The sequence below is a fragment of the Bombus vosnesenskii genome, unplaced genomic scaffold, assembly GCF_011952255.1.
Source record: "Bombus vosnesenskii isolate JDL3184/JDL3185 unplaced genomic scaffold, Bvos_JDL3184-5_v1.1 scf7180000013352, whole genome shotgun sequence".
In the NCBI taxonomy this organism is placed as follows: Eukaryota; Metazoa; Arthropoda; class Insecta; order Hymenoptera; family Apidae; genus Bombus; species Bombus vosnesenskii.
Window position 1 is genome coordinate 1669353 of NW_022882988.1, and position 25335 is coordinate 1694687.

The following is a 25335-nucleotide window of genomic DNA, read 5'->3' on the forward strand; positions in this document are numbered from 1 at the left end:
AGTAGTTACCCTCTGTTTCTCTTATCATTTGAGTGTCATTTTCAGCATTACCGACTCGGTATAAGATTAATATACTGAGAATAAGATTACGACGTTTATAGTGATTGGAAATAGAACTTTCGCTTATTATTTCAGATAAAGTCTAAAACAGTATATGTTGTTGTCCCGAATAAAATGCGGAGTTCTATATTTCTATATTAATCAGAGTTCTATATCTCTACATATCTTTGCTATATGTATAATTTATAGCTGTAATACATATAACTGTGATATTCCAATACGGTAATAATGTCTAGTGTATCATAATATTTTCTAAAATTTAAGCATATCAATTTTTTTTATGCAATATATATAAAAATTAATGTCAACAAACATATTGTACCGTTGAGAAAGTAGTCTCTGTATTCTGCATGCATTATAAACAAAGTAATAAATACTGCAAAACAGAAGCCAAATGCTATATTACATCTAGATAACTTTTATTAACCAATATAATCGTATATTGTTACAAATGACGGTGGTACAATATCGTACCACCTCAACGGATTACAATGAAACGGCGTGTTAACGTTATACAATTAAAATGGGAATCGATGAATGAGCGAATTTTACGAATGTTTACGGTCGTATCGTCGCTACTCGACTTGAAGAAACTGCATACACGACAACATGTAATTTGTAGAACTTTTATCCTTGTGTCTTGCGTATTGAAACGTTACTCTAATCCCATTGTTTGCGTGAATTCTTCGGTTTGCCACCTGCTCGTATTATCGTATCTATCTGATAGAGTGGTGAATATGTCGGTTGTGCGCGCGTATTGTATATGTGTACAAACTGTAATTATGCTCGAAGACATCGAAAACTCACTACGTAATGTTAAATGACGACGTGTCGCGGATTTGCTGTTGGTTCGCGCCCTCGCGGATTTTTCTTTTTTATTCTTTATCGTCACTGGAAATAATTACACAGGAGCGTGCGTTTGCATGATCGCGCAAACTCCTTTTGTCATTCTAATTATCTTTCTCTCGTAAAATTCCTCGTAAAATGGCTCGTAATTCTAGTCGTAATTTTCCACCGTACCTGATCCAAGAAGCTAATTGCAGCTCTTGAATCGAAGATTCGCGTGTTCTCCACGAGTTTCGAAGCAAATCCGCGACTCATTGATTAGGCTTACGGCTACTATCGAGATACTGATGTACATACACAAGAACCATGATTCTCCTGTTCTCTAGAACACGGGTAGAGTATACAAAGACGTTGTTTGCCGAATAAAAACGTGTTGCACGCGCACCGTTCCTCAATCACTCGCGCAAACGCGTTCCGGACTCACTCGTACACTCACTCTCGATAAACGCTGGAAGGGTACTGGTTTCGTATATATTTCGCTCGTTTTCCGTTTCTGCTCGAAAATCGCTGGCTTTACTCTTTGTTCCCTCTTCGTATTTGCGCGTGCCTCGGCTTCCTTCGCTTCCTTTACGTCTCCCTTTTCGCCTTTCTTCTTTATTATCACTTTTCTCGACTTTTGTTGGTCCTGTGTGTGGCAGTGCCTTGTTAACTAAGATTTTTGTTAGAACGTCACAGTGATTTCTTTTTCCCATCCCCGTGGACTCGCATCCCCTTCTTCCTTTCGATCTGTGGTACACGCTGATCCTCGCGCAGAGCGATGGTGAAAAAGATTCGAGCGGAGGAAAGACCAAACGAACGTTCGTTTCTCTTTGCTTTGTTCGATTGTTGTCGAAATCAGTGGACGCGGATGTGTACGGTTTATGGCTTTTTTCGCGGATTCACGGTTGTTGAAACGAGGCAGTCGAGGGCAAGGGGGTGCGAACCACGTTTTCAATTGATTTCAATCGATTTCAATTGACACACGCTCTGACTAAAATCGATCGATCGGTCGTAAAATAGTCGACGACGAAACTAACCTGCTTTTATTTGAACTTTCAAGGAGGGGTTTGATGAGGTTTTTGCATCACAATTTAAGGGAAAGAGACGCGGCACCCCCTTTCTATCGAAAACACCTCGAGAACAGAACTCGCAACAAAATTGCTCTTCGTTTCACAGACATTCTGCTGAACAATAACTTACTGTGCATCGTTATTTACATATTCGCACGCAGCATTCCAATCGCAGTCGCGCACATCGAAGTCAATAAAAGATCTCCATATAATTGTATTTATATTTATATATATTTATATATATATATTTATATATATATAATATATCTATCTATCTATATATATAATATATTTTTTAATTTTTTTTATATTTATATCGTATTACCTTTTAATAATGTCGTCTCGGATTACAATTATGTATAATTAATCTTTATGTATAACTAGTGTCACAACTTCGTCCCCCTCGTTTCCATCATCCCATTCCCCCCTTTCGCTCTTTATATCTCTTTCACCTATACATATGTCTAAGAATTAAAATATTTAGACTCGAGTAGCTAGGTACGTACTTCGACCGGGGAGGCTTTCTGTTAGGGCGGGGTTGGAGTATTTCCTTTCTGAGTTTCACGGAATCCGTGGAGGGATTTTCAATGTATAACGACTATGTAAACACGTGTGTTCTCTCTTGGTTTGCTTGCTCAACCATCTACAATGTACGATATCCATAGCGAATTAAGTGTGAAAGGTCGATCTATCTCTTTTCATTTCTCTCGATTCTCGAGATAACTTTGGAAGCTAATCGACGACGTTAATTAACAATAACTTTCCGTGAATGGTATGTGTGATTGTGTGTATGTATATGTGTGTGTATGTAAGATTCACTACTAGTGTACCGACTATAATTTCATCGTCGTATAATCTTCTCTTGCACGTCCATCTTAAAACATTGTCTACAGTATTTCTTTACTCTTAATCTCTTAGTCTCGCGATAAAATCTACATTCGTGGTTTCTCACCTCTTCGCCGTAGTGCGAACATTCTCGAGCCTGTTTCGAGCGCCCGGATTTATTTCGAACAAAAAAGGAAGAAAAAAAAACGAAGAAAGAAGAATACACTCTACTCTTTATACACAATTTTTCATCCTGTTTTCTCGCTAACGTCGTCGTCGTCGTCGTCTTTCTCGTCCATTCTTCTGTCCCGTTTTCTTTTATACATGCACGTCATTCGATTCGAATACATGCTTCGATGTCGTCGGAACACTCTGCGGAGCATGAATGTCGAAATGGTGTGTCGATAAAAGATTCTAAAAGTTAGAAACAGTTTTTGTACTTTGCAGCACGCAACGAGAAAGAACGTCGAAATTGTTTTGGCGCGCCTTCTCCTTCCGGTTCTTTGATTTCCTTTTGTCGATCGATCGGCAAACGAGCGGCCAAATTTCGTCCTTGTACTCGTCAGAACAAAAAGATATCGTTCGCGAGACCAAAAAGCGTCGTGTCAAAACGTCAAGCGTCTTGCTTGAACGCGGCGAAAAGGAATTACCCTGTTCCTGCATCGAGTCTTGCGTCTTTTCTCATTTCTTCGACTGTTCAACGTTTCCCGCGTTTTTTTTTTTTTTTTGTCACGAGAAAGGGATCACGTGGCTATTTATCTAGAACTATCGTGTGCCATGCTAACGAAGAATATACTCGATCGCTAATATGAGGTGACTCGTTAAGAAGATCGTTCGTTCGCTCCTCGTTCTCTTCTAGGTACCGTGATTGCTAATGTCCACTTTTTACTGAAAAATTTTCTAATTGGATCGTTGGCACACCTCGGTCGAACGATGGAAGCGATATCGTTTGAGCAAGTTCGAGTTTGCGATTGAAAATGTTTTTGATCGATGCCGAGGTGTCGAAGAGCGAAGCGATCTCTTAAATGCTCTCGATGCACGATGGGGCGAAGGTACATATATAATATATAAAAGTAGAAAATTTGACGGCAGTATATAGAGATCGTAAAAGATGTGAAACACGGTGAAAGGAAATGGGCCCTATTTCGTGAAATGGTATTGCACGTACACTGTGTTCGTATAGTTTTCTCTAGAACTTTTTGTGCTTTATGGCGAATACAATCGGTTTAATTATACGTTTTGTACCTATGCGAAATTTTCGTTTTCTTTTTTTCTCGGCGGTCATTGATCGACCTGTTCCTCCTGATCCGTGCTCTCTCGACTCACTTTACCGATCAAGGAAGCAACGTCCAAGCTGTTTTTTAAGCTAAGAGAACCGAGGATAAAATACATAATGCGCGTAAAAAAATAAAACGACGCTTCGCGATCCTTTGCGGTTTCTTCGCGAAGCCCCGACCTCGAACACGCAGCATCGACACCTGCGCCTTTTACTTTGACCCCCGACTTTTAAATCGTCGATCGAGTTTTCCGTTCTTTCCTCGACGAGCACCGTAAAAGCAACGTCTTCGTCGTCGCTCCTATTCCGCTCGTCGTTCCGTGCTTACTCGGCTGTTTTCGCCAAGATTTTAAAGAAGAGACCGGAAGCTGCCCCGATTTCTCCGGCGATCCACGAACGCCCCAAGATATGTCCAATTATCGGCTTTGATCAGAGTGACTCGTTGAAACCTCGAAGCCTCTCTTACCTGCTGGTAATCCATCCCTTTGTCCAAGTGTTTGACTCGCGATAGACTCGAGTGACGAAAAGATCGACCGAAACCTCGAGATCGATCGTGCAGCCAAGAATGTTGTTTGTCGTCGAGAGGCAACTTCGGCCTCGTGTCGTTCTCCATTCTCCAAATCTTTCTCGATTCTGTCTACGAACGACGATCACTCCGGGCCATTGATCCCAATGAACGGCCTGTTCGTCTAGTCGAGACGCGCTTTATAGCTGGTCTTCCAGATCTCCGCGAACGTGACCGCGCTGTGGAACCTGTGGAAGATGCAGAGCGGCAGAGTGACCCTCTGCACGATGGCCCAGGCGAGGAACCCGTAGAAATCGAGCTGCACCGGGTTCGCCATCACTTTCTGCGACTCGAACGTGTAGATGACCCACATGGTCAGGTTGCAGATCAACAGGAAGGTGACTACCTGTCGGCCAGGCTTGCTGCGATCGTGCTCGGGCAGGTGAACCCTTCTACGAGAAACGTCCGCGATGAACAGCATCTGAAGGATCACCTGTGCGACCGACAGAAGACCGGTCACCATCACCAGAAGATTGGGTTCGTGTGTGAACGCTGCTAAGGAACCGGCAATCACGCTGAACACCGCGTAGACGAACAGGCCGAAGCCAGAAACGCGAAGAAGGATGTCGTTCAGGTCGCTTTGCTCTTCGGCTTTGAATTTCAAGCTTTGCACCCGTATAAAACCGACGATTATGGCGACGATTGACAGGACCATTAACACGCAATGGGAGACGTCTGCTAGGTAAATGGCGACGAGACCGAAGTCCGGATGATGGATCAGCACGAAGAAGAGGATCAAGCAGATGAGGGAGCCAACCAGCAGCAACAGGCCGAAGAATAGTCCTTTGCTCGCTCCTACACAGTCCACCCTTGTGTGACCTATTTTTGCGTTGAGAGATGAGTTTAGTCTTGCCCTGCTTTAGCCCAACGTTATTTTAAGCAGTCTTGCGAATGGTTATTTTAAGCCAAAGATTTAATCATAGTCATTTGGAGATGAAACCTTGGACGAGCTACTATTATGTAAATTATAATATGAATGCTTCTTTTCTTGAAAGAAAATGCTAAGTGATTTTAACCGTTTGGGGTTGCATTAATCGCGAAAAAATAAATGAAATTACCTGCATGAGCCAAAGCGACGGCTCTTCGAGACAGCATAGCCTCGAGGCGGCGCTCAAGGTCTGCTTCCACTTGATGCGGCCAACGAGGATGTCGTCCAATGTGTTTCCACATGACGTAAATCACAGCGGCGCCAATCAAACTGTACTCGATAATGAATGGAAACAGATACGGTTCTGCGTCTTGCACGATAGTCCCCATGATATTGACTCGGCCGCACGAATTGGATGCGATTTCCTCGTCCGTTAATGCCTCCGCGTAGGCTCCAAAATTTGGGCTCCAATATTCGCTGCTATTTGTCTGGTTATTCACATCGAAGATTTGGTGTATCTATAATATTTCGTCACAAGATTTATTTACCAATGTCTTTACTTACAAATGATCCTATAGATCATATATAGATACATAGGATCGTATATAGATCAGTACAAACAATTCATATAATAAGAGTACACTGATTCCCTTCGCTTGCTGCTACTGTTCGTTCGTACGTACTAGAATCCGCTTAAATTATGGTAAATTAGAAAGACCGGATTTTGTTCCAACAGCTACTCTCGAACTCCTCGACGAAGAGAAAGAATAGATCTAGCTTTGCCATAATTATTTGCTTTCTCTGTTAATGAATTTAAGTTACACCCAGTTCGAGACATTCCAGATTAGCAGAAAGTAACAGAGCTGGCTCGTTTGAATTTAAGTGAGATCATTTTAAGCGATTACCATTTTAATAGAAATTCGTGTACAAGTAAGCGTAGTCAAGGGACGAAAGCTGATTATTTAATCAGATCGTAATTAAAATTTCGTCGCGGTAAATGGAGTTTCAGCGTACGTAAAATGCACTCGAAATATCTTTACCTCTTCCTTGTTTTCGGCTTGAGGAGCGTCAAAAAGTTCTATGAAGAAAGACGAGAAAGTGGTGGACGGTGTGGTGGTGGTAGTAGTGGTGGTCGTGGTGGTTGTACTGGGAGTAGTCGGGGTTGTCCTTTCCTCGGTGGTGGTTTTCGACGTGAACGTAGTTAGGAAAGTGGACAAAGTGTTGGCAGTGGTTGTAGTCAAACTCGGCTGGGGAGTTGAGGTGGAAGTAGTCGTTGAAATCGGAGGGTTCCAGCCGGTAGTAGTGGTCGACGTTGGGGTCGTGACAGCTCTCGCGATCGCCCTTGCCGTCGTTCTCATCACTCGACCCAACGAGGCAGCTATCGTGCTTGCGACCGACGTTGAAACGGTCGATGACCTCGTGGCGGTTAATGGCGCCTCGCGCAAAAGAGCCACATCCCGAGGTGCAGTTCCCAATATGGCTCCCGCGTTTCTCATCGAGTGCTGTTTGATGCTCTCTAAATATATTCGATCACGATATTAGCGAAATTTCTTGGGACGCTTATTTCTACGTCGCTTGGAGTATTGGGAGTAACAGCGAATCAAGCAATATTTTTTAACGCGAGTTTACAGTATCAATCTATTCCAATAAACTGTGTTAACCAGTCAATTCTCGTAGCTGAGATTGTGGCGAATGTATAGCAAACCTTGTCCATTTCTATCTCTCTTTGTACAAAACGATAGATCTCAAACGTTTATTTGCAAATACATGTAAAATATTATTTTCTTATTTTTATAATAAATTACGATCTTCTAAATATCGTAGTCACGTAAGATTAGTCCTGTTTTGCTCCCAATACTTCTCAAATGTTGATCTTCCTTTATAATGAGAATTTACCAAGAATGCCCGCCTCGACTTGACCCATTTTCTGATGATGCTTCGTGATCTCCTTGATACTTTCCAATACCAAAGTACGAATCCAGACGCAAAGATTGGTAGCCACCACGTGCATCAGCCCGAAACGCGCGATCACTTTGAACCGATGAATGTTGAGCTGGGAAAACGGATAGTCAATCTCATATTCGGAGATTACGTGAGAGGATGACGGTTATTTGCCGATACGCTCGTCTACCTACCCTCGAGTTCATGAAGATGAAATACATCTGCATGAACGTGAAAATCATTTGCAGAACCGGATTCACACCTTGGAGAATCTGGTAACACGGTGACGTAGGTGGTACCTCGAAAAATGTGCCGAATTCTAAACCATTGTAGACCATCGTACCCAAGCCGAAAGCTACGAACAAACGAAGTAAAATTCGTTTTTCGAAATAAATCGTTCTATTTGGATTTGAATTTAAATTTGAACGGAAATTCGAGTTAAACTTAAGTCCGAATCTAACTCACGTTTGAATTTCAAATGTGAAATTCAATTTTCTCACCAATTGCTCCGATTCTGAGGAAAAAGCTTCCATGACTCTGGTCGTTTTGCGAAGTCTTCCGCTTCCGCAGAGCCCGTGTGGCCACGCCAGCCTCGACATCAGCGGCGTCCTAAATCAATTTTTTCTCTCTCAGGAAATCGTCGTGAAATTCAACGGGTAGCTGAACCAGCCAACTACACCATCGAACTACGTTTAATTTCGCGGCTGGAATTAATTTTTTAAATACTGTCTCGATACCGAAAGGACAGCTTTAACGAGAATGGGACTGTCGAGTTTCAGTTTGGAAGAAGATTCGCGTGACAATGAATAAGGGAACTGTAGCATGCGCCTTTTGATAGATAGTCGTCGACGACAGATAACCCACTTACGTCAGCGTCTCTTTTAAAATTGCGTCGTCGTATCGGTTCGATACTCGTTCTACAGGACACGTTACAACGAAATTATTAACGTTACGTGACCCAGTATTTCTAGTTGCTATTACAAATGAATTACGAATTCTTGCTTGTACGTTAACAAGTTAAATCTATCTTATCGATATATCTGAAGCTTAAAATACTTAAGACAGTACGATACAAGGAAGTTGAAGATCTCTGAAATCCGACCTGGTACTCTTTCTTGTTTTTCGACGACTTCTGCTCTTTGTCCTTTTTGTCCTTTTTCTTGTTTTTCTCCTTCGGTTCCTTAGGTGGTTTCGGTGGCCTCGGAGGTGGCGGTGGTGTGTCGCTGCCTCTCGAGCAGCAGGCGCTTTCTTGAAGTAGGAAACAGAACACGTACAACAGGAATAAGATGCTAACACCGTACAGATACGTGAAGAATCCCTCGTAGTAATACAGGGGCAGTTTGTGCGTGACCACCTCGCTTATCACATAAGCGATGCATACCACCACCAGTAGTTTCGCGTAGATGAAACTCATGATAATGAACAGCGACGTCCTGCAAGAAAAAAAGAACGAGAACTCGTGCGTATATGTCGAGCAACGCGAATCAAACGCGATCCTCGCGATCGTTGTATCTCTTCAACGATCAGAATTTCGTTATTCCTCGAGTCTCACCGTGTCTTTCGAACTATTTGTACCCTACTACCATGTCTTGGAACACCCCCGGCTCTGTTTACGTTATTGTTCTCCATACACGGCACTGTTTCCACTTCCATGGCGAATTGATCGAAGCCGACTTCACGTACGCGACACTTTTCTTTCTAACAAGCGTTTTCTACTTCGCAGCTACGAATATCACAGACGAGTCAACGTCGAGCTGTATTTACACTCCTGCATCCGAGTAAATTATTTGCTAGCGCCGGCTGCTGTACTGGATACTCGATTCACTGGCATGCTATTTTCGATGTCGAACGTACGTTGGACCACCGAGCATCGAACTCTGGTTGATTTTTCACAGCCTCCTTCTCTCTTCTTCTTCCTCTATTCCCGTAAATTGTTTATTCGATCATTCGCATTTACCCACTCGCGTACTCCTCCATCTTCATTCGACTCTTCGATCGTGATCGTTCGCATACGCCAGTCCACGAAACTCTTGACGCAAACTGGTTCAAAAATTTTCGTCCGACGATGCAAGGTTTAGCGACGCTGCACCTCGAACTCTCGCGCTTCTGCACCGTTCGTCCGCCACGGCGTTCTTTTCTCATTAAAGGTTAGGTCGCGAAATCGATAATTTGCGTACGCGAAGGGGAGAGTGCGTTGCTGGTCGATCACGTTGAAAATTAATCGCACGAGAAACCGGTTTCTTCCTGCGACCTACCTGACAAGAAGATGACGCAGACGCGCACGCAATCAAAACGATAATAACAAGAATACGAGCGAAAGAAAAAGCAAAGAGATATTTCGAAATCCGCGGAGCGTCTGCGGTGCAATTGCACCGCGTCGCGACGTCTACACGGGAATATCAGGGGCTCGGCGACGTATGGTGCATCTTCGTCGAGAAGGGCTTAACCACCCTTTGTCACGCTGGCATTTCAGGGGTTGGAGCGCAGACTTTATTGTGTTCCGCACGAGTCTGTACACTCGTGTCAGGCATTTTTTTCTACTCTTCGATGATTACATCGCGGGCCGGATAAAGAATCGTAATATTTAGCGAGATCAGATTTTTCCATCCAGCTTTTGTATCTTTCTCCAACCATAACCCGTTGATATTTCCGCGATCTACCTACCATCTACCTACCATCTACCTACGTAATTTTCTTCTTCGTTTAACTTCGAAGTCTCTGTGTTACATAATAAATATACTTTTTACACTTACCATGTTAAAATAATTTTTGCAAGAAGGAAAAGAAAAACACTAGAAACTCGTGTTTTTTATACTCGTAAAATGTGAAATGTGAATGTTCTTTCCGTTTTTAATGTCGCTCCGAATTATCGTTAAAATTTCGCAGATTTTTCACGCGGAACGTCCTTGCCAGGAGCAAGATAGCGAGGCGAGTCAAGGACGATGAGTGAAGGTGCCCGGAGGGATGAAAATTTCCAAAGTTTTCGTAGCGATGGAAGACAAAAATAGAGAGAAGCGAAGGCAGGGCGCGTGTCCCCCCGCGGTATGGCCTTTTTTTCCACTTCTGAAGAAGAAAAGCGGCGAGAAGTGGAAACAGTGGCGGATAGTACAGACTCCGAGCGAACCAGGCTGTCACACGGTCGATATTTCGAAGTACCGACTTTCAGCCGCTGGTCTTTCGCTCTATACCTCGCTCTCTCGACTCGCTCCCGCCTCATCTGTGTCCTGACGACGAATTTCGCTCTCCCCTTCGCGTTCAATCACGACTGTATTCTTCATCAGCAGTCGTTTACGTATATTCACGTCGGATCGTTTTCACGTTTCTCGGTCAAGCCCATCGCCCAAGCATTTAATTTAACGTCGTTCCGTCGTTTCGTTCAATGAGATACTCGACGTTCATTTTGTTGATCGTTTAAAAAAATGTGCGTTAATTTCGGTTCTATTTTAACCACAGGCAATTTTAGCTCGCTGTTTCGTACTGTAGTTGATTCACGAGAACGTTTTAGCGTTATTTTCGGTGGTGTGTTACACAGATTGTTTTACGAGCGTGTCGTGCTGGTCGTGTTGGCGGCACGGAGGTATGTACAGTCACGTTCACGAGACCCGTAATACTGTCTTGTCTCAGCGTCTAGACTCTAGACGAACGAAGCGTCGCTTTCAACCCGTGTTAATGCAATTGCGACTGCGACTGTGTAATTCGAGAAGGTATTGCTCGGCCGTGTTGCATCTATATATCGTCGTATCACTGTCATACTTTACCGCTCGATCGATAGTAATAAATTATAAATCGCAGCGAAACTAGTTCGCGCCATTATCAACCGATCGATGTTCGCTGTCCGCATCATTTTCTTCTTTGTTTCTTTCCCGCTCTTTGTCCTCTCGATGTAAGGAAGGGAAATTAATTCATCGATTGGACGCAAGATTTTCTGTTTTATTATATCTCCAAGCGTATCGTAGGCGTTAAAGAGGTTTCATTCACCGTCCTATAGACAGTTGTCCTCCCGTTCTCTTTTTTCACTATTCTCTAATCCCACTATTACGAGGAGAACACGCGAGCGCTCCCTTGCCTCCCGTTTTACGCTTCACACGCGTTCATCAATTTCCATGAAAAAAAGGTGTCGTCGCGTCCCAGGGTTAATGCTCGTCGGCCTGTCTCACCTCTATTCCCTTGGGCTAGCTCGATATATCGAAGATAAAACACACGTATACCGTCCCTCCTCGAAATACGTTCGCGCTCCACTTCCTCGATTCTTTCTCGAGAATGATTTCCATTCGTTCGTGGCCGCAACCTCGGTCGGTTAGTTACTTCTTTCAGCCTGGGGTAGTAGGTGGTGTACGTGCGCGAGTGCATAACTCGGGGCCGCGTATAATGCACACTAGACGCAAGACGCTTCATAGGCAGCAGCGCGACAGCTAACGAAGTGCGTCGTAAATAGACACGCAGACGAAAGCCGCCATTTCGAGTCGAATACACAGAGTATCCTGTAATGAATGGTATGCCTATGGAGAACGACGTTTTACGCACAAAATATACTACCGTAGACTTGCAATATTTTTATCTTATCGTCTCCTTTTACCAATAGTACGAGACAAATTTTGTTACTTTGTCTAAATCTTCTTTCACTTGGAAAATTACACTGACTGAGGCTTATATATTAGATATTTGTATGTCTGCAGACTTGGAATTATTTCCAACTATAAAGTTTCTTTCTCAATGGTAAAACGATTTTGCTATCCTATCTGCTTCTTTCTTTTGAAAAAAAAAAACACTGTCTGTATATGTATGATGTATATGTATCGTCACTGATTACGAATATCTTTTTATAGTATTCTTTTATGAATAATAACGATTGGACTAAGGTTGCATAGATATACAGATATTTGTATTGTGAAATTTATTTAACATGCGGGTTCTCTCTCGATTATATCACGCATTACGGGGCTCTGTATTCTTTTCTCGTTGCGCCTATTGAAGCAGCCATACATTCATTCGATCAGTCCTCGTCTCTTGTCTTTGCTCGCTAATCGTGGGTGTGCTTTGAAAAGCGTCACATCGTGGGAAAAACGCAACCCATTGTGTAGAAAGCGAGGCGTTGAATCGGTTTAAGAGTGGAAATCGTTACACGCGCGTCTGCTTAGACGTTCTCGAGCGGAAGCCGTCTAACAGAGAATCGCTCCACTGCATATGTTGCATGCTCGTGTTTCCGGAAGTTGCTTTCCAACGTGGACATCCCGACGTCGGGCGACGTTCGGCCCAGTATTCATCGATGCGTTATCGAAATTCCAGAACGGGTAGCTGATCGAACATTCCACTGGAATGACGATACTTTCTCAGGTTCATTCGATGAGCCATAAACACGAAGTATCGAGAAAATGTTCGCGAGTTCGCTCGTGGAATTTTTAATTAGGTCGACCTAATTATCCTATAGTACGATGTTTATTAATTCCATTTAAATAACAAATTGTTTTTCCCCGACCCTACGAATTTTTAACTATCCTCTTATCGAGGGTAATTCAAAGCAAACGTCGACGGCGTAACAAAGAATCGAAAAGCGAGAATTTCCAGAGAGGTTCAACTGGTGCTCCTAGATAATTACCATTCGTTAGCGTGCAGATTACGAGAGCTTTGGTCAAGTGGATTCTTGACCTAGTCCCGTTTCTCCTCGTAATTGCGCCGTGGAAAAAAAAACGGTAACGTTCGGCTAATCCCTCGTTAAAATGCGCAAACGACCGATGTTCATGCTCCGACACGTTTTTAATAGGTCAAATTGACACGACGGTTAAATAAAAGGAAATTGAGTCGACTGAAAGGACGCGACAGTCGTCACGTTGCATTTACTACTGGGACAAGCGATGTGTCGAGGAAACGATGAAAAAGAAAAGAAGAAATGAAAAAGAAACGTAAATGGAAAATGACGGCTCTGCTTTCTCAGATGATGTTTCTCTACGTCTACAGCAGCCGGTCTTACTTTTTCGCTGGGGTCGAGCGCACGTTCTTCAGCTCCATCTCTTTGTTCGCCGCGTTGTTCTTCTCGGCGTTGTCCTGCGCGTTTGGCGACGAGTTTTGCGGATTCAGAGGCCTGGTCACCGGGAGCGTCGCCGTGTTGTCTGCAGCGGCAGCCTCCACCTCCACAGTGGCGACCTTGCAATCACCACCACCCACCATCGCGGATTTCTTCTCCCCTCACAATGGACCCTAACGATCGGCAAAAGACACGGCTGGATCTCACCGGGAATATACCACGATTTTCCTATTCTGAGATCCAAACGCGAGATTCCCACTCCGACAGAAGCTCGATTACGACACAGCCGCCATTTTGGCGAACAACTAGAGCACCGTTCGAAGTGTCCACGATATTTTGACTGAAAAATCCTCCCCTCGTCGTTGAAGCTTCGACACGCTCGTCTACTGCCTCGATAGTAGCGAATAAAGAGAGATATCGGATCGAACAGAGCGAACGGAAGCTGATCGGGGCGCGAAACGCCAGAGAATCGACACGGATGGAAGGTTTCGAGACACCATTTCCGAAAATGAGGGCAGCGAGCGCGAGTCAAAAACTCTCTCCCCAAATTGTTGCTCTCTGTTTATTCGATTCCGCGGATCACGCCTGCGCGTTCGCCCCTTGGACTTTTTGCTGCGCCTCACCTCGGTCCTCGGATCAGATGAATGATAGTGTACGAACTTTAATGAGATACGTATAAATGAACATCGATGGAACGGATGACGAGCGCGTGTAGTAAGATTGACAGATTTTTTTCAGGGGTTGTCGATGTTTTTTTTTCTTTTTTTTTCAGCAAAAGATTTATCAACAAAGAACGCGTCCCGCTCCTTTTATTCCCCTACTCCCGAAGAAATTTATCGACCAACGGTCGACTGGTCGGATCTGGTGAGAGAAAAGAGGAAGGGTCGGGCGAGATTTTGGAGCTGGAATTGAAAGGGCGGTTCGGCTCGGCGACCGCGTAGTCGCGATCGAACGCGAGGAAACAAAGAGAAGGGAAAGGCGCGACAGAGGGCGAAGGGAGAGGAAGGAGCGTGGCCAAAGGGCGAGAGAAAGGACCGCGATCAGAGTTGGGAAAGAAGAACGTCGGGAGGAACGAAGCTGTGGGCCACCCCAAAGGTTTTCTCTCTCTCTGATCCCGCGCACTTAGTTGAACGAGCTAATGGAAAATCCCGTGCACACGACCGAACCTGAGGCTGGGAGGATCGAGCACTCTCGCTCCGATGACTGATGACGAGCACGACGACAGGCGACGGCCGATGGGCGACAGGCGACGGGCGACGCGCGGCTACGATTACCAACCGAGTGCAATGCACACACCTCGACGAACGCCGACGTACCAACCGACGACGGACCAACGAACGAACCAACGAACTATCCAGTCACCGAGTACGCGACCAAGAAAGCTCACCTGCTAGAGAGGTGGTTGGCTGAAGGTTCTCGCGGTGACTGCACCCAGGGTTCGGCGGAAAAGGGTGTGAAGCGGAGAGACGGAGAAGGGATGGAGGATGGAAGATCGGTGAGAGAAAGAGGAAGTTGATGCTGACGGGAGAGGAGAGGGGGCAAGGGCCAGACACGGAGGATGGGGATAGAGAAAGAGGGAAGGAGAGTAGGACGAAGACAAGCGTGTAGGATTCGTAAGTCGCGTAGAACGTGGAATCGGGAAAAAGGGAGAAAGAGGAATGGAAGAGCGGATGATAAAGATGGTAAGGTAGACACCGAAAGGGAGTCTACCTTACGATAGCCGATGTAAACACAAGCGTCGAGGGTTAATCCGAGAGGAACGGGAGCAGAGCGAGAGATGGACGGATGGACAGGAACCGAGCGAGATGGACTATGTTATCGGAGCACGATGAAATGGGGGTAGAATCACGATCGCCGCCCCCAGCATCCCGGAGACTGAGGCTGGCCGGGAGGTCTCTTCCCGGGCAGCGGCAGCTTCTTGCACAAGCGCACTACGAACCGCGGCTTTCACTCTATATCGCTCTTTTCGCCTATCTCCTTCTCGCAACCCTGGCCTCTTTCTCCCCAATATATTTCATCTCCTTCTCGCGATCTTTCCCTACGGTGTCTCTTGTCTTTTTCACCCTTTTCGCTCCTCCGCTCCTTTTTCCATGCATTCCATTCCCTCCACCCCTGGCTGTGGTCTCGTACGCGGCGATCCAACGAGAATCCTCCACCACGATTCCTCTCGGCTACCAAGCTACCTCGAAGCTGGGACTCCTTTTGTTCCCTTGGAATCTTCGGTCGGGTCATGAATTTTTTCTCCTCGTGCATGCCATGTCCCCATTTTCGTTCCTGCTCCGTTCTGTTTTCTTTCCAACCTCGTCTCTCTTTCTTCTACTCTTCTTCCTCTTTATCCCCTTTTTTCTTCCATTTCCTCGTACAATCACGCGGAACTCCGGATGACTTCGTGTTGTTTTCTCGATTCAACGTCAATTACGGGCCAAAGGCTCACTCCTTGATTCGATCCGCGCTTTCCTTTTCAGCTTTTCCACGCGTTTCGTCTCCCGACTCTCACCGACGTTGCTCGTAATCGCGGTCACTGGGTTTTCGGAGTAGCGTCGCGAGCCCGCGTGCTTCGCCAATGGCAAATCTGTATCCTCGCAACAGTCGTTGCAAGTCGTTTTTACGCGACGAAAAGCAACGTCGGAGCTGATTCTTCGATCTTCTTCCAAGCCTTTCTCGCCGACCTCTTTTTAATCCACGCGTTTCGCGGAATCACGACAGCGGAAGTTGCAGCGCCAACGAAAATCCCTCTTTCCCGGTAGCCTTTTTCACCGTCTTGTCTCTGGCGACCGTGTTCATTCACACCCGCCAATGATAAACGCTGAATAAACATTCAGGCAACGTCCTCTTTTTTCCATTTTTATCCCCATCTTGCGTTATTTAAATATCCTTTCGCATCTATTTGCAGCCTCCCGGACGTGGTGGATGCTAAAGACCTGGCATCGATGCATTTACGAGCAGCCTTTGTACGAGCTCCTCCTCCCGCTCCAGCACAGTCGCTGTCTATGGTTAACAAGAATCGGTGAAGCACCCTTTGCCGGTAACTCGTCCTGCATCGTCGTCGTCAGGAGGGAGCCGTGTCTTTTGTCTACGTGAATTTCTGTATGGGAAACGCGTGCGCTATCGCGAATTCCCCTCGCGGCTCTTTTCGCGATCAATTCTCCCGAAAACTCGAGTACGCTATCATACTCTGTCATTCAGCATAAGATATCATTCGGCAAGATATCGTACTATACATGCGCCATTCGTACCATACACCCGGATTCTCCACAATCGTAAATTCGAAAAATAATTTCGTGATCGCCAGGGTAATAATATCTCGTACTGATCCTTCTTTTTTTTCCTATAGATCTGGTGGTCGTGTGTAATTCATTACCATTTAAGTTTCCCCCTCGAGTAGCAAAGTCTCACGGTTTGTTTCGTCGATATTTTACGATCACTTTCAACGCGTCTCCCTTCCCCTGTATCACGATACCTTCTCCATTGACTCGTAGATTCTCCCACTCTTCTTTGACGAGACCGCAAGATCGTGTCTCTGTTCCGATAAGTTTTTAATTCCATGAAACAGAGGCGAGGGGAGAAGCGGCGTGTTTCGCGAAAGCGTTCCCTGTAAGTTGAAAAAGTCCGGCGCGCACATTCGGCTGCGTTCCCACGGGAGGATCCGGAATTGTCAGAGGTAGGAGATCTGGATGAGGGCTGGCGAGGTGCCGGGGGTGAGGGAAGGGGAGTGATATGCTCTGTGGTTCTGCGACCCACTGACCCGCTCGATAACGCTACCACCGAGGTCAGTAACCTTACTCTACCATAAAATTCTCCATCGTACGACCCTTTTCGTACCGACTTGACTAGAACCAACCGTTGATTACGATTGCGATCGGAGATAATCTCTTGCCTCGTCGATGATTGCCACCAGCTTTGTGTCTATTGATCGTTCCACTTGTCTTTTATACAAGGTACCTACCAAGAAGTAGTCTTCTTGCTTCTCTTTTTCATCTCACGTTAGAATGGAAAATTTCTGGTAAATGGTTGAAGTGCATCGTTCCATGGTAACAAGAGATCATGGCAACTTCGTGGCAAGGGATTCGTTCCTCTGTTACATGGAGTTATGGTTCGTAGATGTGTTTTTCCGGTCCCGAAGGGTCGATGACCGGCTCGATGATCGAAATACTTGGCAACCATCCATCGAATCCACGAATGCCAAGCTCGATTATAGTTTTCCTGCTTTTTCTCTCGTTCGTCGGACAGGTTTTTCAGCCGTCCGGCAATGTATTGCTCGTAGGTACGTTGGCGAAGAATCTCGAGCGCGCAATCAACCTCGACTATTGCGGTAATCTGTACAAATGGTCGCGTGAGAATTATCGCGATGCGGCGTGTCACGCGATAGAGGGGACCATGGTGCCCTTTTTTTTTATTTTCGTTTTTATCCCTTTTCTTTCTTCCCAATCCCCCTTGCCTCGATCGACTCGAAGCTGACGTTAAGGGTGGAAGACCGCAGAAGATCGCCGGACGTGGAGTAACGCGCGGCGATCGCGTTCCCAGCGATGATCGGAATCAGGTCATCGATACGACGCAATACCTGTGTCCCTAGTATTTTTCTGCGTGCTGTAATATCGCGTTGCAAGGATTGCGACAGACCAGACTCACGCACAGCGAGTATTGATTTCGAGTCTCGCTGGCAGTGCTGCCACGATTCCGCGTCTCTAGAACTAAACCCTGGATGAGAGCTAGGGAGAAGGTCACCGAAATCGCGTCCCTTTCAAATTTCGAAAATTTTCATTTATTCGCAACGCGTAAGTAAGCTTTTATTCAAATCGATCGTGTTTCATCTCCGTTTACGAGACATTTACAAAAAATGTTAAAAATCTCTTTCTCCGCTGTCTCCTATGGTTTTCAAAATTTCCAACCTTTACAAATTTCGTTTCTTTCAGAAATTCATTGTCACGACAACGATCCCGTGGTTTTTGGATTTCAGCGATATTATTTAAATTTGTACGATGCAGTCGGACAATTGCTGGTTATTTGAAATTTTTCAATTATCCATGTATCCTTTTTCTTCTCCGAAGTATCCGATCCTTCCGAAGAAATTCGAGCAAGTTCGCTCGGTTTTTTGCCCCGATCGGTGCACCTCGAGGTCGTCGACGCAGCTTACCTTCTTCGGATGCACGTTGCATCGCCCGAGGGCTGCTTCAAGATGGCGTTCTTCTTTAACCGATGCATATTAACGAGGGTCAATCAGTCGTGCGGAGGTGGTTTTCTCGTACAACGAAGCGTTCAACGAGCCAGATAACGAAACTACGGAATTTCCTCCTCCCATCTGTTTTCTATCGAAACACGTAGTTTTCAAAGTCGATGCAAGTTTGCCACGTCGATCGCTCCCATTTCGAGAAACAGTCGAACCAACAACAGTCGATCACAAATTTCGATCGTGTCTTTACGCAAATTATACGGTCGCTTGACAAATTCGAATAACGAACATGGTTTCGATTCAGATTCACGCGAAACTCTATAGATCCTCGTTACTTCTATTATAGTCAAAAGATTGCTTGTTTACAATGGCTTCTCGGGTCTGTGAACCATTTCCCTTTGTAAACGCCGATACGATCTTTCCCGAAATAAACGATTGCTATATCACTCGGTTAAGCATGCAGACGCCCGTATCCCCATGAAACTTCGGTTACCGAAGTCGTAAAACGTTAAACCACGTTGGCTAATGTTATTTTCGGCCAGTCAAATGGTCGGTATCATGATCAGCAGTTTAGCGCTAGCGAAAGCACTGGAAACTTAACATGCCTCCACGTGTCTGTAATCACCTACGGTACTGTTCAAAAGTATTCGGACTCTTTCTTATTTTCGATTAGGTGTATTTAATTGTACGTACAATTCTAGACAAATTAAACAACAATGATTTTATCCTTTATAATCAGCTTAGCTGCGCGTACTAGCGTATTATAAAAGGATTTGATCGACTTTTGAAACCTTATACGTAATGAAATTGGTGTTTGTATCTGTCAAACCTTATAAAGGTTACTTGAGAAACTCTTTGTCATTTTGTTTAATTTTCGGGTTACAAGTCGGATTAAGAAGAGTCCTCTAAACCGATGTTTAATACAATCAATGTTATTTAAATAATGACATGTACGTAATACATACAGTAAACAATATTATGCTTATATTCTTAATAGATTATTAATTTGCTAGTTTGGCAACGAAAAGATAGTAAGCAACGCGTCTAATCTCTATGTGTGGAATCGAAAAATTTAAATCGAAAAATTGTCCAAGTTATAATTAAATACAGAACGATAATATAAATACGTTGAGGAGATTGGTTTGTTTAATTTGCACAGTTCGAAGATAGAGTATCTGTTGATGTTCAAAAAAACAGGCAATTTGTAAAATAATTTGTAAAATTCACCTACTGTTATTACAAAACGACCAAAGTGTCCGGATACTTATGATCGGTAGCGTGCTAGTTCCATTACCATTCGAGCCACGTGTGGATTATATTTAACCTTCCTTCGCGCGGCTATCGATATTTTTTTCCACCAACGCACGTTTCCGTAATGTCCTATTTTTATCGGTGCGTGGACGTCCGCGTGCAAAATGAAAAGAAAAGAAAAAAGAAAAAAGAAAAAGAGAGAAGAACGCAAAGAGGACGAGCAGGCACGCGTTTATAGGAAATCATGGATGGTACCGCAGGCATGTAAAGGCAATTAGACGACAGTCGCGAACGCGTTGTAAAACCGTCGCGTCTCGGCGAGACGTCGCGCGGAACGAGGCCCTCGCGAAGGCCTTTCGTCACCTCGACGATCTTAAGAATGCACTCGCAAGAATGTACTCGTAAGAATGTACTCACTTTGCGTTCTTTGGCAGTGTGCCAGTCGCTGGGCCAGAATGCGTGGGGGTGAGGCAGAGGGGTGGATTGTTCGCGTTCTGAGGCACCAGGGGTTGCCTCGCGTGAGCCGGTGACGTGTGCGAACCGTAACCGTCTGAATTCAGCTAAAACCAATGAATTAATCCCGGGTGCATTTTTATACAGCGGCTCACGAATGTATTTAAAGAAGTATTTTTCTATGAATATATTATGCGTGTCGTACGAAATATCTTTACACTTCGTTGATACTTTATCGATAGACACGACTATCGGGATTATGTTAATGGGATTTGAAACCAATCTGAAAACATATACAGAAGCTGTAAGATATTCAGTTCAAGTCGATACATATCCCGTATTGGTTAATGTATTTGAACAGTCTACTATTAATTACATACATTAGCTAGCAACTATATTTAACGAGGATCAGCCGTATTTAAAGAGTTAAAGAACTAAGATCGATAATTTGCTATGAAACAATCTGCTGATTACTAGCGAACGTTGGGTATATTCGACTTGGACAGGAAGCACAGTTTCGCGATGTATTATATATGCACATGCTCCAGATAGGACGATCGATTAGAGAACTGGTTCACTGGATGAAATCTCTTTTCTCGACAAACGACAAAGCTCTATCCCATTTTGAAAGATCGTCCCAAAGAAAGTTGGAGCACAAGTGATGAAACGTAAAACGTTAAGCAGCTAATTCAATGGACCAAGGTCGAAACTTACTTATTACAGCTACTTGTAATGTCAAGTTTCAGAAATCTTGACACGGTTTTGTTTGCTTCTGAGGAAACCCGATCAACGAGAAAGTGAAAGTAATCTCTAAAGTAAGGTGAAACTGGACGTGGACCGGTAATTTGATGGAAGCCCGTGAAGTTCACGTACCTTGACGACCGTGCCGATGAGCGAATCAGGCGGCATTTCCGGAGGATCCGGTATCACTCCGGGGTTGGCGTGGGCAGGATAATCGTTGTGAAGATTGGGCTCCTTGACAGGAGTGCCGTCGACCCGCTCCATGTCCAGGCTGTCGGTCGGTGTCGGCTGCGAGAGCAGGCGCTCCTTCATCTCGTGCAGATACGGACACCGCTGCATCTCTTCAGAGTTACTTTTCGGTCGATCTGCAAAGTAATCAGGTATCGACCGGTTAAGAGACGAAGCAAGAAGGAAGCTCGTTGCTTGCTTTAAACTCGATCGTAAACGATAACGTTGACATCGATAGGCCGGCCGTGTCGTGGCCATCGTGTCTTTCGCAAGGGATATCATTAATTATACGCCTCGTGAATAATGCATCAAAACTATTAATCGACCGTTCGTCCTCGTTTCCGGTCCTTCACGGCCGGTAGTTACGATTCGATCGATATTCCCGAGATCGTCGTATAACGACGGCTACTCGGCCGTTATGTCCGGTACAATGGAATCAAGCGACGAAGAGATGACACCCGCGCACTCAGCCTCCGCCAATCCCTCTGGAATTAGAACCTTCTCACCTCGTTAAGTTTCATCGAACGCGTATTTGTCCCGACCTCGTGCACCGCGCCTCTTCCACACGATTCGCTTATTTACTCGAACAGTGGCACTCTTTGTGAGGGACACTCTGCGCGAGGATCATCTTAACACATCATCTACCTTTTCTCCCTCTTCTCTCCATTCCATCGACAACTAGTCGTCTGACGGCGAATATCGAGCACATATTCTTCCTCGTTAATACAGGAGGAATCGATAGGAGAACTGGAAGTTCAGGGTTCACGAAATCGCCCCTGCGTTAACCTTCAACGTTGAACTTACTCGACATTACGGTGTCCATCGCGTGCCAGTCGAGCAAAAGGACCCGATCGACGAAAAACAAGAACTCGAACGATCTCGATCGCGCGAAATCGAGAGTAGGCCGTGATCGATCGGCCGGGACAATCGAGCCGTGGGACGATAGCGTAAACGCGATCGGATCGGCACTGGTTCAAGGGGAAGTCTGATCCTCGCCGAGTACGCGACATGCTCTCTCCCCATAGCAGAGATCGCCAAACATGGCACTGCCGATCGGCCATCGAGCGGTCCGCTAGTCACGTGCGTTCATCTTTCCGCGCGGCCACGCTTCGAGGAACTTGATGAGCACGAGACGGGAAAACGAATGAGAGCCATCGAACACGCATCGAAGCCTGCTCGAGTTCTTTTTACGTTATCATCGAGTGGCGCTGCACGGTGTAGCCGTATCCAGCGGGACTTTCCATTAATTACGTTACGGTGATCTCAATCGTCCGTTACATTTTTTGGAATTTCAGCGTAGAGAGTTTTTCTATTTACTTTTCCTCGTTTGGAATATAATTGCGTTAAATTTCAATTGGCGTGATGCTGGTTGTATGGCTGACAGACGCAAGCATTGCAAATTGGTTTAAGAATCGATAGTATCCATAATATTATATAAGTAAAGTATGATACGAGGTACGAGGAACTTTATTTAAAGTGCTGAGTGCGAGTCAGCTTTAACTTTGAAGGGTTCTAAAAAATGTATAATTGATGCTTTCGAGGAATAAGGTGTACTCAGGTCTCAGTGACTATCTGTTGAAAAATTTCATTTCGGATTCTGAAGGGTTTAGTCGTATTAGGTTATCCGGAAAGTTTCTTTCGTTTTATGAAGAAATAATAGACGCACAACGTTTCTTGTTTTATATTATTTTGTCGAATTACATAGGATCGATTTTGTTCTGTTGAGATAAACACCGCGACATTTCACACACTTGGTTTCACGTTTGTATGAAGGTGCATTACTGCAAAAAACACGTTTGCGAAAGAGAGACATTTTTCGGACAACTTAATATTTATCTGACAGTAATTTATCGCGAATAAGAGAAATTTGTCATTAGCTTAAAGGTTCTAAATAGATTGATAAGATAATATTCCGTCATCTCATAATATATTGTACGTATTAACCTAATTATGAAACGTACAAATTTCATCGTATTTGTCGATTAATAATTATCTGCCGCCTTCTGGAACTATGTTACTCTTGGGTTCTGCTTTTGAAAAATTATTAAGATGTTAACATGAAATGTTCGCTTACTCTTTTGACACTTTACACTGAGAAGTTTAATTACTTTGCAGACTTTATACTGAAAGTCTATCAGCCATATTTCAATTAATTCTTTAATTAGTAATTATCTGTTAATCATCAAACCCGTGCCATACCAATCGAGGATTAATATCGATAATTTCCAAGCCATTGTTTCGCTTATTACTCGAAACCACATCTATTAAGAGAGTTCTTTCTCAAAACGAATATTTAATCGAAATCAAATCGACGGTTCTCTTAATTAGAAGCGAAATCGGAATTTACAGGTGAGCGGTACACGACAAACAGATGGGGCAAACAGAAGAAAGTAGATATCGGTCGAGGATGAATTTTTAATGTTTGCTCGGTGTTCGAATTACGGCTCGCATCGAAATGGCACGGTTTTCCGGCGAAAAGCTATCGATTCTTGAACGCGCCGCTAAATAGGTCACTCGACGCAGCGCAGGTAATTAGCGGGAGTAGCGAGTTTACGTAAGAACGGGTTGCTGTGCGTTTTGCAGGTAGCAGCGTTTCGTGAACTCGACGAGTCAGATTTCTCAGTTATCTCGTTTTCGCGAATAGGTGTCGATTGCTTCGGGTATCGCGCGATTAACTGGGTCATTTGTTTCTGTACTGTTTTACTCTTGCGATTCAGCTATTTACATTATATATATGTATGTATGTGTGAACTCTTCCTGTATCTGTATTCAGATGTCTCCAATTATTTTTAAAAAGAAACGGACTAAAATTACATATTAAAGTCAACGAATTCTCGCCTACGAATTCTCATTCGTCTATATTTACCCTACGATGTTGCCAGCACAGATTTTCATAGGGAAAAATTATCGATTATCGAACGTTGTTGTGCGTGAAGTTAACGGAAGCAGTTATTTATATCAGCTAAGGGAACCGATGACACCAACGTGAATAATAAATGAGCTCGTCGAACAAAGCTCGTCTCTCGTAGTGCTTGGAATACAATATACATTGTATATTGTATTTTGTATATTAAATATATCATTTAATATACAAAAAGAGAAAAAATAAAAAATAGTAGATATTCACCAGGAAACGTAAGACACGGATCGCTCCAGTGTTTCGACGTTACGTGATTTTCTAAAGTAGCTTTTCTTCTAGAAATATCGCTTAAAACGAAACCTGACGACACTCTTATTTTTAGTCTAACGGATATTATTACCAATTGTTACGATTCAGATCGCTCATTTGCAGGTATACAGCGTGGAAGAAATTAGACGAAGTGAAGTGTCGTAAGGAACGAACACTCATCGAGGTTGTTAGTTCATTGACAACGCCACGTGTAAATGTTTGCTTGCTGTCGCAAGCTAGGAATAAATTACGGCTACGAGCGTGCAATTGCAACCGTCGAGCGCATACTAAACCATTTTCTCGACATGATTTGCATCCGTCGTTTCAGCTACGAATCTAACGTCCTTTCGTAGAATCGCGATCTTGTCACCGGTATTTTCGTACGTTTAGCAGAAGTTTATATTTGTATCGAGATTCGACTGTGATTTCGATCGACATGGAATGGAAACTACGTTCGGTGTATGGGCAGCGACGATGAAATTTCAAGGTGATTCGCAAAGCAGGAAAACGGCAAACGCTTGAATGAAACTAGAAACGTGGATAGGAGGGTAGAGGGGGGAGGAAGGGTGGTGAAAGCGAGGCTGCAGTTACTGACCTACCTCGAGTCACGATTGCAAGCTATCTCTACGAAGAGGCGGGCAAGAAGAAGAAAATACTACTGGCGGAAGGGTGGCAACGACCGACCGCAACGTAAATACACGGCAGCATCTCGAGAAAGGAACAAAGGAGGGTCTAAGGGGACGATGAAGCTGCCGAGAAAAAGACTCGAGTCATCAAGAGATACTTCGTCTTTTCCATTTTCTGTCTTTTGTTTAGTTAGCGTGATTAAACGTATGATACAGGGAAGAAGTGAGGGGCGAAGTGGATGACA

At 44.4% G+C, this 25335-nt stretch overlaps 1 protein-coding gene across 10 annotated transcripts in view; it reads right to left on the bottom strand.

The window, feature by feature from the left end:
- Positions 1 to 462: 462 nt before the first annotated feature.
- LOC117236752 (proton channel OtopLc) overlaps positions 463 to 25335 on the bottom strand; it is a 34081-nt gene continuing 9208 nt past the window's right edge. For 2 of the 10 annotated variants that reach the window (XM_033499959.1, XM_033499956.1), the window contains exons 2-10: positions 21200 to 21432; positions 20291 to 20433; positions 8533 to 8863; positions 7931 to 8039; positions 7625 to 7785; positions 7386 to 7542; positions 6530 to 7005; positions 5680 to 6007; positions 463 to 5440 (exon numbers count right to left, since the gene is read on the bottom strand). In XM_033499959.1, coding sequence (XP_033355850.1) covers positions 4746 to 5440; positions 5680 to 6007; positions 6530 to 7005; positions 7386 to 7542; positions 7625 to 7785; positions 7931 to 8039; positions 8533 to 8863; positions 20291 to 20433; positions 21200 to 21406 — 2607 coding nt within the window. In that variant the 5' untranslated portion in view covers positions 21407 to 21432 and the 3' untranslated portion in view covers positions 463 to 4745. Of the gene's footprint in view, positions 5441 to 5679; positions 6008 to 6529; positions 7006 to 7385; positions 7543 to 7624; positions 7786 to 7930; positions 8040 to 8532; positions 8864 to 8982; positions 9991 to 13398; positions 13839 to 14618; positions 15419 to 20290; positions 20434 to 21199; positions 21433 to 21940; positions 22020 to 22099; positions 22122 to 25335 lie in introns of those variants that run through there. The other 8 variants (XM_033499958.1, XM_033499957.1, XM_033499964.1 and 5 more) reach the window with 8 other exon arrangements.